The 12968-nt window shown below is 41.2% G+C and overlaps 1 protein-coding gene across 3 annotated transcripts in view; it reads right to left on the bottom strand.

Moving 5' to 3' along the window:
• Nucleotides 1-440: 440 nt before the first annotated feature.
• Nucleotides 441-12968, bottom strand: part of LOC138051578 (nucleotide-binding oligomerization domain-containing protein 2-like) — a 64068-nt gene continuing 51540 nt past the window's right edge. For 2 of the 3 annotated variants that reach the window (XM_068897810.1, XM_068897809.1), the window contains 7 exons: nucleotides 11133-12388; nucleotides 9482-9541; nucleotides 8718-8801; nucleotides 8573-8632; nucleotides 7662-7736; nucleotides 7173-7244; nucleotides 441-6352 (listed from right to left, as the gene is read on the bottom strand). In XM_068897810.1, coding sequence (XP_068753911.1) covers nucleotides 3669-6352; nucleotides 7173-7244; nucleotides 7662-7736; nucleotides 8573-8632; nucleotides 8718-8801; nucleotides 9482-9541; nucleotides 11133-12321 — 4224 coding nt within the window. In that variant the 5' untranslated portion in view covers nucleotides 12322-12388 and the 3' untranslated portion in view covers nucleotides 441-3668. The remainder of the gene's footprint in view (nucleotides 6353-7172; nucleotides 7245-7661; nucleotides 7737-8572; nucleotides 8633-8717; nucleotides 8802-9481; nucleotides 9542-11132; nucleotides 12389-12968) is intronic. The other variant, XM_068897808.1, reaches the window with a different exon arrangement.

The raw sequence follows: 12968 nt of genomic DNA, 5'->3' as shown, positions 1-12968 counted from the left end.
ATAGTGGGGTAAGGGCTCAGTCTTTGACTCCCAGGGGTAATCAGCATGATTAATCCCAATAAAATCTCTGTCAAACAGGTATTGAGAAAAAGGAGAATTATCACTTTAAGAGATTTGATTTAACACCAAATTCTCCTGACTACTCAACAAAGAAAGTTATAGTACTAGTTAGGAGAATGAACGTTTCAATCTTGGGAATAAAAGGGTTAACAAAGGAAATAAAAGAAGATAAGAAAACGTTTTCTTTTTCGTCCTTAAGAAATTCTCCTTGCCCTAACAACCTGACCGTGGGGATGAACGTTTTGGTACCTTACGGAAAATGACGGTATGAGCCTTCAACTCGGGTTGAAAGATGTTTCTATGGTAATCCTCAGGTAAGAGCATATCAGGACCCTCTTAAACTCGCTGCTCCTGATAAGTAGAATAAACCGATCAAACTCTCTTGTTAAATTGATTTAATTCGTAAACAAAACACTATATTTACACAAAGCAAAGTAATGAAGAAACTTCACTGATAAGACCTTTGAAAAATTGCATAAAAAGGATACCAAAAAAAGATTGTTTGTTTCGCCTTGAAAACGCAGGAATATATAGATATCGCTTATACACAATAAAAACAACATTCAAGCGAACATCTTAATAAATTACTCTACAAGGAAGTTGTCAGATTTTTTTGAACCTGAATGTGAAAAGCTGCAGCAATCTTTGCAGCTTAAGGACGTTCGCGCGAAATTTTTCTAACATTGATTTTTTTCTGAAAATTTTACCGTTGAAAGATCATGAGTTAGCGACGTCAGAAATGTAAAAAAAAATGGGGGGTCACCGACTTCGTTTTGGAAATAACATGCCCAGAAGAACACCAAAATCTGAGTAAATCGGGCTTCCTTGGCGAAGAAGACCACAGTAGCTGCAAGTCCCAAAATATTGCAATTAGCGCTTTGAAGGGAAATGTCCTCTGCCAAATATGGTTTAAATGGACCTTTTAAGAGAATTTAGTCAGCTGGTGAGGTTCCTCAAAGAACAAGTTCGCATTTAACGACAATAGTTTCACGAGCCTTGCAGCCGCAAAATGGCAGGATCCTATGTCCGTGGACAGAAATCTTCAATTTTTTTTAACTTCCCACATTGATTTTTTGTCCATCTTTGGACAATGTGGAGATGATTGTAAATGAAATCTGTTTCTGAAAAGAAAAGTAGGGGTCACCGAACGTCCAAGATCGTTAAATCCAATCAAAGCTGAGTACTTAGTGCGCGCACTCGATGCATGACGTGGCATGGCGTGGCATGTGGATTTGCGTGCGCAGTAAGGATGCGCAAAAACAATTAGCGCGAACGTCCTTAATAGACGTAACAACATTAATGTACATATTGATTCAATTAAAGCACTGAACAGGCCTTTTTCGATACATTAAAATTAAGCTTGAAAGAGAGGTTTAGAGGACAAAGACAAAGGAAAGCGAATAATATGTAAATATTTTTCACATTCATTCCATAGTGTTTCTATTTTTTTGTCCTCACTGCCTCACTATCAAGCTAAATATTTGATACTTTGAAAATGGCCTATTGTTGGTTTTCACTCACGTGATCCAGAGCCATGTTTTTCGACGAAAACTAAAGAAAACGTTTGCATAATAATAGAGTTCAATTCCCAGAGGATTGGGTCGGGACACAAATATGGCCGCCATTTTTTTTGTTTAGGGGCACAAACATGGCGGTTGTGACGTCATGTGAAAACCGAGAAATGACTAGCATTTGCCTTAAATAGTTGCCACTAAAATTCATTTGTTATTAACGCATAAATAAATTTATTTTACAAGAATCTTGTCAGATTACTGAACCTGAATGTGAAAAGCGGCAGCATACATTGCATCTAAGAGACCTGATAAAATCAATCAACGTGTTGTTGTTGTCGCTTTAAATGCTGTAATTTGCATCTGATATAATTTTTCCTTGATAATGGAGTCATTACTACTCTAAAACGTCGAATTTCACCTTTTTTATCGTTCGTTTTTAACGTTTTATGCTTAAATCTCTTTTAATAAGAACGTGTTGCTTATACATAAATGAAAGCACTAAATTGAAACTAGCATTTGCCTTAAATAATTTCTACTAAAATTCATTTGTTATCCTGCTCTCACATATTCAGGAGCACTGTGCTCCAAAGAAAAGGAGAATTTCACCAAAAAAGGTATTTCAAAAAACACTTGTTCAGACCTGATTTAGATATTATCACAGTAACTTGTAAAGAACATTCATGTACAGACACATTTCTTAGACTACGTTTATACACTGGGGTAAAAGTTTCCATTCAAATCTCTCGGGGTTTATAATGCATTTACATGGTAATGTAGCATTCACATTTAAATAATATGAAAATACTTGAAACAAAACGTTTTATTCTAAATGGATCTCAATTGGGCACAACACTGAGTTAGCCGATTTGGTCTGTTTTAAAAAAGAGACAAAGAATGTGGTGCAACGAAACTGGCGCTTTTAGCATTTGACCGGCTTGAGTTCTTTGTGAAATTGAAGTAGATTGAAAAAGGAAAACTGACGGGAGTATAAAAAGTCATCGGATTGCGCGCCTGCTGTCTATCACCGATGCGGACATCTTGAGTACCACATCTTTCTTTTCTATTTTATGTAAAATACCTTAATTAAAGCAGTACTATGACCGAAAAATTGGATTTCAAAACTACGTTAACACTAAGTGGCCCAAGTTTTAAGCTTTGATTTCAAAATTTTAAGTGACATTTCCGTATTAAATGGTCTGCCATTACTAACTTTAAAATCTTGAGATAGCTGGATCGAGGAGAAATGACGTCAAAGACTCACAAGTCACAGTGCGTGTGTACGCGGCTGACTTGATATGAAGCAGGGGAGTTTCGTGCTTTCAGACTTTAAACTCGTGTTTTGCATATATATTAAACTGCATTTACGCGCTGAAACGTTTAACTAGCGAGTAAATAACGTCACTTACCCCTAGATACAACCCTGTAATGTCCAATCGGTCAGTTTTGAACGTAACTAATGGCGGACCGCAAAATCCAAACATTTGGCCAGTCAAGTGTTCAGCAAACACACTTTCAAAATCCGACGAAAAAAAGACTCGACTGCGATTTTTTATCAGATTAACACTTTAACTGAAACATATCTCAAGGAAAAAACTGGGTGTATTTCTATGTATGTAAGCCCTTAATTTCTCGTGATGCACTAGCAAGAAAGGTGGGGAGGTGACGTCGTCAAATTCAACAACAACACCGTGAACTCTAAAAGACAATATGGACCTTAAGCATGGACCACGACAACGGCAACGAGAACGCCATAAATTTGCATATTTAGTGAGCAAAAACAATAGTATTGCACGCCCTGCACGTGCGTTTTACATTTTGATACATTTTTTTTGCCGTTCTGGTCTTGACTACGACGTGAAATGATCAAATTTGAGGTCATGTGGAGAACGAGAACACATAACTATGAATTTTCAATTTTCTCTCTAAATATCCACACTGCATTCATCAGTTTTATTCCTGGATTGTGTATTCACACTTTCCAATCCGAGGAGAGACATGGAATAATTGCAAAATTATTACACAACAACGTTCTCATGTTCCTGTTCGGCGTCGGCGTCGATGTAAACATTGAAGCCTTTAGAAAGAAGATCACAATCATAACAGAAAAATGATGCGAGAGTCTAAACTAAGGCGAGCAGCACCAATGGGGTTGTATTCCAATTCCAAAGCAGTAAGGGAGGTGTTTACTGCGAGGGCCTGGGAAAGTGATGTAGCACCCTCAGCACCAATGGAGTTCCCATACAAATCCAAAGTAGTAAGGGAGCTGTTTCCTGAAAGAGCCCGGGAAAGTGAAGTAGCACCCTCAGCACCAATGGAGTTCGAAGAAAATTTCAAAGTAGTAAGGGAGGTGTTTACTGCGAGGGCCTGGGTAAGTGAAGTAGCACCCGCATCACCAATGGAGTTCCAAGACAAATCCATAGTAGTAAGGGAGGTGTTTACTGCGAGGGCCTGGGAAAGTGAAGTCGCACCCTCAGCACCAATGGAGTTGTCAAAAAAACTCAAAGTAGTAAGGGAAGTGTTTACTGCGAGGGCCTGGGAAAGTGAAGTAGCACCCTTATCACCAATGGAGTTGAAAGACAAATCCAAACCAGTAATGGAGGAGTTTCCTGTAATGGCCTGGGAAAGTGAAATAGCACCCTCAGCACCAATGGAGTTCTCAATCAAATCCAAAGTAGTAAAAGAAGTGTTTACTCCGAGGGCCTGGGAAAGTAAAGTAGCACCCTCAGCACCAATGGAGTTATACTGCAAATACAAAGTAGTAAGCGAGGTGTTTCCTGCGAGGGCCTGGGAAAGTGAAGTAGCAACATGAGCACCAATGAAGCTGTGAGACAAATCCAAAGTAGTAAGGGAGGTGTTTAATGCGAGGGCCTGGGAAAGTGAGGTAGCACCCTCAGCACCAATGGAGTTTTCATAAAAATTCAAAGTAGTGAGGGAGGTGTTTACTGCGAGGGCCTGGGAAAGTGAAGTAGCACCCTCAGCACCAATGGAGTTGAAAGACAAATACAAACCAGTAATGGAGGAGTTTCCTGTAATGGCCTGGGAAAGTGAAGTAGTACACTCATCACCAATGGAGTTGGAAGACAAATCCAATGCAGTGAGGGAGGTGTCTCTTGTGAGAGCCTGGAAAAGTGAAGTAGCACCCTCACATCCAATGGAGTTGCGAGACAAATCCAAAGTAGTAAGGGAGGTGTTTACTGCAAGGGCATGGAAAAGGACAGCAATGTTTGTACGTGATTCGAAGTATATTCGAATTTCCGTCAAATCCAGACTTTTGCCATAGGTATAAGCTAATTTAGCATACAGGTTTTCGGAGCAAGTTTTACATTCCCCTATGACATCTAAAGCCAACTTCAGGTACAAGTTTGCGTCATGCGGAGATCTGCGGCCTCTCACATTTACAAGTGAGGCAACACCATTCACAATCGACACTGCCGTTTCCTCGGATTGCGATGCTATGATTCCACTCATGAACATGAAAACTTGATTTAGTTCACGAAAATATCTTTCGTCAGTCAGAACTGACTCCTTATCAATTTCTCCATCCAGGATAGAAAACGCAAGATGTAGACCAGAAAAGAATTCTTGAAAACTCTTGTGAAAAAAGCTATAACGGAAACAAGGCGTTCTCTTGCTACCGCCAGCCTGGATCGAGAGAAAGCCAAATTTAATGAACAGACTTTCCGTGAAATTCCCTTCGACGTCTTCGAAATGCCCCTCTCCTTTAAAAAGAGATTCTTGCGCCATTCTCCCTAGGGTCATCAGTTCCTTCTTGTAAACTATTAGAAGGTCTTTACCACTACTTGGTAAGTGGTTCTTCATTTCGTATCGTCTCAAAACGAAGAGAACAATCTCTACGTACAGCTGTGTTCTGTTTTTTGGTAGAATGCCGCCAAAATCTTCGAAAAGCACACAAAGCAGAAGTGTATTTAAAGGGTTTTTTGTCAGTTCTGCTAAAGGTCTGCCAATATGCTGATCATCATCGTCATCGCCATCGTCGTCGTCATTATCATCGTCATCATCGTCGTCATCATACGGATGCCACAGTTCTTTTATCAGCTTCTCTCCCATTTGTTCTGCGTGTCGAAAATACTTCCTTATAAAACACTTCGCATCACTGCTCGTGAATCCCACAATCTCCAACAGTGTGTCCGAGTAAGGTCTTACTTTATTTCCTGCTTCGTGACGAGAAGTAAGAACAATGTGACAACCAGGGAGCAGCTTTCTTTGAATAAGACTAAAATACACAGCCAATTTTTGAGGGTCTGCCTCATCTAACCCATCGAACACTAACAGGACTTTAAAAGGGTTTTCTCGCACGAAACGGAAAAACGTTTCTTTCAACTCTGGGTCAATTTCTTCCGGCAGAATTTGATTGTCAATAGCTTCCCAGATGCTACAATCAATTTCACGACATCTGAGGAGCAGGAGCACCTCTACTCTTGGAAAAGACTCGTCCCATTCGCGGTCTTGTTTAGTTGCCCAATCATATGCCAGCTTTTGACAGTAGGTCGTCTTTCCCATGCCGGGTTCACCCTCAATCAGGACAATCCGTGGATGTTGGCAATCTTCGTGTGATGTAAAAATACTTGTCATGTTGGTGATTTCTTTCGTCAACGTTCCGCGTGTCTTTTCTTTTGCGACTATCTTAAGTCTGGTGAAAATGTTCTCTAGTTGGAAGCTGAACCCTTCACACCAAGGAACTGGGCAAACCACCCCTTCACACTTTTGGTAAATTTGTCTTATGGATTCTATGATATCACTTTGACATGAAGAACTAGCTGCAAAACAAACAAACACCAAGAAAATAGGGTCAATTTAGAAGTTGATTGACTCAGAGTTACTAGCTTTTCCTTTTTTCAGCCCTGAGAGACGATTTCCAATTTTAAAGCAAAAATCCATCCCCTCCTTCTGGTAGACTATTCTTGGATTATTGATTTCCTAGCTAATCCGTCTTCACATTAAGATTCATTATTCACACGAATAAAGTGTGCGAGTCAAGTTTCGTGAAGAAGTTGCGAGAATGTACTGACGCAAATATATTTGCTGAAAAGCTGGCGGGTCGGAAAATGACTATCACAAGCTAAATTTAATCCTGTGAGTTAATTTAGAGGTTTCAATGGTATGCAAGCCCTCTTGGCTGATTTTCCTACGTATCGCCGCTCTACAAGTCATTTCTGGTACACACACAAGCAGAGTTTCTAAATGAACCTGTTGTCCTATCCACGTTTGTTTTCATACAAAAATTCCCACATAATGTTTTCTGCCGGCGTGCATAGGTGTTAGGCTTGCGTATCACAGTGCTTAGAGGTAAGAACTAAAACGAGCACGAGTTAACATAAAACCAACACAATATTACAGGAATAATAATATATTCAAATTGAAATGCTGTGACAATTATAATGAAGTAATAAATCTACTTTAAAGCCACGTTGGGCAGAGCAAAAAAGCTCATATGTAAAAATTGCTCATTTTTGCGCAATACATTTTACTGCAATATTTTGGACATATTGATTTTTAAGATTATGTGATTTTTTTCGCCGCGTCGATTTCCAACATGGTCAAATTGCCTCTATCGCACTTAGTTAAGGCAGCATATACCTTTCATTCGATGAGAAGCCAGGGAAGAAGATGGAGAGCTTTCCCTTGTAAATAGGACCTGACGTTGTTCATCTGTCAAAATCACATAACAAACCACACATGACTTAAGGTTGGCATTCGCATAAACGGCTCACACGATACGAGCTCATTTGAATCGTTATCTCACTAGTTCTGCACCCCCCCCCCCCCCACCCCACCCCGCCTGAGATGACCTGCGGCTTTCTACTACAACTGGTATTCTGCAAAAAAAAGCAATATGTCACCAGTCAGCTACGCCATTCCTTAGTGATGCATCCCCTCCTAAGGAAAATCCTGGATCCGCCCCTGCACAACCTACATAAAAAGAACTTCTAGGTTTCCTTGTTTGCCAAGATGTCCTTGGCAAAGCAGAATGTACATCAGCCACTGCCAGAAAACGTTAATTCAAAGAGCATCAGTCAGTCAAATTTAGAATCAGATTAAACCTTGCCTCGGTTTAGACGACTTTACCTGAATGTTGCTTAGACACTTTCTCTTTTCCTCTTGCTTTCTTTTGTGAAAGGTCATGATCGGTGAAAGAGATATCTGTAAATATTTAAAAGCAAAAATCTGAAACACCTGGGTGGAAGGCAGAATTCAGTTTTTGCCTTAAAAACAAAACGTCACAGAAAAGATTAAGATGCTCACTCGAGCAGCGGTGGCGCAGTGTTGGCACAGGGGTGGCACAGTGATGGTACGGGGGTGGGGATGGTACAGGGGTGGGGGTGGCGTAGGGATGGTACATCGGTGGCGCAGCGGTGAAAACACTCGCCTCCCACCAATGTGGCCCAGGTTCGATTATCGGTCCCGGCGTCATATGCGGGTTGAGTTTGTTGTTGGTTATCTCCTTGCTTCGAGTGGTTTTTCTCAGGGTACTCCGGTTTTCCCCTCTCCAGAAAAACCAACACTGCCAAATTCCAGTTTGATCCGGAATGCACGGACACATGTTGAACGAGCTCCTGAGCGCTCTTAAGCAAACAAACAAACAAATTGCAATTGCAATTATTTACAAAAAAATAATACAAAGTGCTACTTAGGTCGGTAATTATATCTTTGATATTGGAAAGGTTATTATAATTTCAATTCAGGCAATGCTCATGGTGTCCCCCAGATCCATCTGTGGTTATCAGTGTCTTCAAGTGTACACAACGTTTAGGCTCATGACGTCAGAAAGGCCAAACAAAGAAAGCGCTGCCACGGTAATGTCTAGAAACTAATCCCCCGGGAATTGAACTCTTCTTTTTTTAACGCAAACACAACGCTGCATCTTTCGTTCAGTTAAAGAAACCAAGGCACCTTATCACGTGAGTAAACAGGCTCTATTCGAGAAATGTCCTTCGAACAGCCGCTTTGTACTTCTGAAAGTCCTAATTACTCCTTACCGGACTTTCTCTTTAATTTTCCTTGTGCGTCTGATGGCATCTGAGGCTCGCAGGAAGCATCTGTCGAAATAAATGAAGGCGAACAATACGTGAGTCTTTCAGAGTTACAAAAAACATGGTCAAATTGCCGTAAGGTCATATATACCTTCTCTTCGATGAGAAGCCACAGAAGAAGTTGGGAAGCCTTCACTTGGAAATAGGAGCAGAGTTTGTTCCTTAGCAGAAACATCTGTAAAAGTCAAATACAACAAACCATACATTACTTTACAGTAAGTTGGAATTCGCATAAATGATAAACGGCATACACAATACGAGCTTATTTGAAGCTTAATCTCATTATTTCTGGCTCAACAACCTTACCAGCAGCGAGCCATTTGATTGACCCTTTTGGGGATTCTTCTAGCTAGACAGCGGGCACCTAAACTATCTACTGTTCGTAACTAACACAACACATAAAAAGAACGTGTCTAGGTTTCGTTGTTTGGCAGACGTAAGACTGCACAAGCAGTATCCACAGTGTACATCATCTCACGCGGTGATCTCATGGTTAGTGTGCTCGACTCCGGATCGAGTGGTCCGGGTTCGGGTCCTGGCTGGGGACATTGTGTTGTGTTCTTGGGCAAGACACTTTACTCTCACGGTGCCTTTCCCTTCCCAGGTGTATAAATGGGTATGGGCGAATTTATGCTCGGGGTAACCCTGCGATGGACTGGCTTCCTCTCCAGGGGGGAGTAAAAATACCCCTAATGCTACGGAAACCGGAGATAAGCGCCGGCCTAATGGGCCTTCTAGGCTCGTAGCAAACTTTACCTTACACCAACAATTGCCAGAAAATCTTAATTCAAAGAACTGTTCTGTCAGCTAAATTTAGAGTCAGAGTAAGATTTGCTTCGAATTACATGACTTTACCTGCGTGTTCCTTAGACTCTTCCTCTTCTTCTCGTGCTTTCTTTGGTGAAAGGCCATGATCTGTAAATATTTGAAAGCAGAAATTTGAAACACCCGCAATCTTGGATTAACTATTGGAAAAAATTCTGGCTTGAAAATGCTCCGATATGCACTCTCAATTTTGTCCCCACTCTACCCTATAACAATGTTGATAATGTGGTGAAAACTACCGTGCAACCCTTTTGCCGTTTCTTAGCCAACATTGGATTAGGGGGAGGAGGGAAAGTATGCAGAAGTTAATCTTTTCTTACACAGACAAACGAGGGAATGACCATTTTTCAGTGCTGTGTCACATTTCCCACCTTATTTTGTCCAAGATTGTTGGTGGGAGGTAGAATTCAATTTCTTCCTTAAAAACAGAAGGTCACAGGAAAGATTCAGATGCTCACTTGAAATAATCCAAAGAGCTACTGGGGTGGATAATTATATTTTTTACATTGGAAAGGTTATCATAATTTAAATTCAGGGAATGCTCATGGTGTCCCCCACATTAATCAGTGGTTATCATCAGTGTCTTCAAGTTTACAGAGCATATAGGCAAATGACGTCATAAAGGTCAAATAAAGAAAACGCTGTCACGTTGATGTCTAGAAACTAATCTCCCGGGAAACGAACTGTCCTTATTAGCAAAAACACAAGATAGCGGTGACGTTGTCTTATTTACCGGGTTAGGATTTCAAGTTGGATTTTTGAGTTGGTCAGTGCAAAATGCTGACTGCAGACCGTGGGTAAAATGGAGACTAAGGTTATAACGTAGGAAAAGCCCAACCCCTTTGGAAGTGCTAACAATTAAGCCCCAATATATTCTTTTATGCGTAATTAGGCCTAAGGTTAGCGCTTACGAACAATACGTGAATCGCTCACAGCTAAGGAAAAAACTGACTATCAAGAAAATCAAGATATGATACTGACTTCGACTGTATTTATTTTCCCATTCAGCGCCCTAAGGGTTCAGTATCAGTGAATTAGAGTTTTAGCTGTCTTTTCCATCAAATTTTGAGTTAATGAAGCTGCCCTTCGCAGTTTTATGTCTACATGATCGTCAGGCGGCTAACCAACTTTCTACAATGCTGGTCACAAGTGTTGGGACAGTTCACGGCAGATGGCTACACAGGCAGCCTTTCTTAAGATCTAGAAGGCCGCGTAGGCCCGTCTGACCCCTCCCCCCCCCCCCCTCCTTGCCCCTTTCAACGTTGATAAAAATCTTGAAAAAAGAACCTTGACGATAGCTTCAGAACACCCACGTTTCAAGACTTGGTCGCCTCCAAGAACAATATTCTCCAACTAAAGTGACTAAGATAGATATTCACGTCTTATTCCAATAATAACGATTTTTCAGCGATCACGTTCCGTTGCAACACCCTTTTCCTTTTTAACCACATCCGATCTAGTCTTCAGAATAGCTTCATTTTCTTTCAAGATTGCTAGGGGGGAGGGGGGTCAATTATACTTGCTTCTATTCATCTTTTTGTAAAACGTCAAGGACGAAGTTGAAATCTTGGGTTTTAGAGCGTCAAAGGGGAGGTGTTCCAACAACTTATGGCCAGGATTGCAGATTTAGATGTGAATCGATGTTCATATAAAGGGATTGAAATACATTGTTAGTTCATACCATTAAGTGAGTTGATCATCTTTTTGAGAAGATTTTTGCACTGCTCATACCAGCTGTATGCCGTTCCATAGGAGTCACGCAAAACCTTAGCCTCCCCAAGCCTTGTTTGTCTGTTTTTGTTCCAGATGTCCTTGATAGCTGCTGCCCACGCATTGGGATCCTCAGAGTCAATGACGAATGAAGAACCAAATGGTACATTGCCCAGGGCTTCTCCAAATCCCGAATTCTTGCTGACGATCACAGGAAGCCCGGCTGACAGAGCCTCCAGACCTGTCAAGCCAAAGCCTTCTGTTCTAGAAGGCATGAGCACAAGATCCACCTCACAGAATAATCGCTTCAAAGCTTCTCGGGTTTTGACATATCCTCTTACCTTAAGGCGACTTTTAGGAATTCCGCATTCAAGCAATCGATTAGCGATCTCCTCATGTTTTCCATCGGGTGCTCCGACAAACACAAGATGCGTGTCAGGTAATGCCGCAACAGACCTTGCTGCAATGTCAAACCCTTTTAACTCGACGTCTTCGGCATCTCCGCGACCGAACACTAGGACACTGCATTGTTTTCTTTCCTCAGGAACTTGTTGGACAATGAGAAATTCATCAAAAATACCAGGAGTGAAGTCAAAAACATCTTGATCATTTTTACAACAGCGGAGATATTTGCGAAAGGCCTCTGCCAGCTTGGGCCCGACTGCTACAACGAAATTAGACATCTCGCACAGTTCTACTTCAACATTGTGTTTTTCCTCGCCCTTTGAGATTGGATTTTCGTAACATTTGAACATTCCTAGTTCCTCGGGGTCAGTGTGTACTACTTGAAACCACACGCATTTGTGATGCTCACGAATAACTTGTGCTTGACGACCGAGTTTCACACCATGACCAACAATTACATCAATCTTCAAATGTGTTGGGGGAAAGCTAAGCCAATCCATTTCTTCAAACCCAGGCCGTGGTGTTGCCTCAAGAATCTTTATGCGATGGCTGAGAGCCACTTTCTTATCCTCGTTAGAGCACTTCGGTAAAAAGTATGTGATTTGAACTTCTGGGAATTTGGCCAGCTGTATGGCCAACTCTCTGTTGATTGTGGAAAGTCCGCCTTTACTAGACCCCCACTCAGAAGCCAAAATGGTAATTTGAACTTTTTTGGGGCCAGGTTGTTGAGATTGCAGCGATGAGCATGACCCCATAGTTAAGTGTGGTGGCAACCCTGTTGATTTGGTGGACGAACCTTGAGCCACTGAGCTGTTCAGTTTCCTTAACACACACCACAAAAGAAATTACCATACTCATTAATGTTGTACAAAATGGTGATTCAGTAAAGGAAGAGAGTATAGAATGTCGAGAAGTGTTTTTTTTACTGAGCAATGGCTAATTACATTAACAAGATTAATTTTTTTGTGGTGCTTCCCGCCAGCGAAAAGCTTAACTACAAGTACTTCATACACTGGAAACCTACGTTAAAATAACCACAACACAGCAGGATAATATGGCTAATTAGAAGAAGTTGAACAATTTACTACATGCACAACTTAAGAAAAGGAGACTAAGTAATTTATACTTGAAAGCCATTGTCGCATACGCGGTTGGTTATTTTGTGAGGGAGATCTCCAAGAGACGAACCTTGAGCCAGAGCTATTTTGTTTCATGAAACAGCATTTCACTGCCTCTACCATTTACAGACTTTTACAGAGGAGTACATGTACGTCCCCAGACCAGGCCGCAGTCTAACGAGCCTCTGGACTTGCGCTTCGTTCCAAATCTGTCAATTCTCTTCTCTAAATTAAAGGTGGTTCAATTGAGCTTCAACAACTTCAAGAGAACGGTTAGCCTTATG

Source organism: Montipora capricornis, chromosome 6, assembly GCF_036669925.1.
Source record: "Montipora capricornis isolate CH-2021 chromosome 6, ASM3666992v2, whole genome shotgun sequence".
In the NCBI taxonomy this organism is placed as follows: Eukaryota; Metazoa; Cnidaria; class Anthozoa; order Scleractinia; family Acroporidae; genus Montipora; species Montipora capricornis.
The sequence above is the reverse complement of the archived record's forward strand: the minus strand, read 5'-3'. Positions and strand labels throughout refer to the sequence as shown.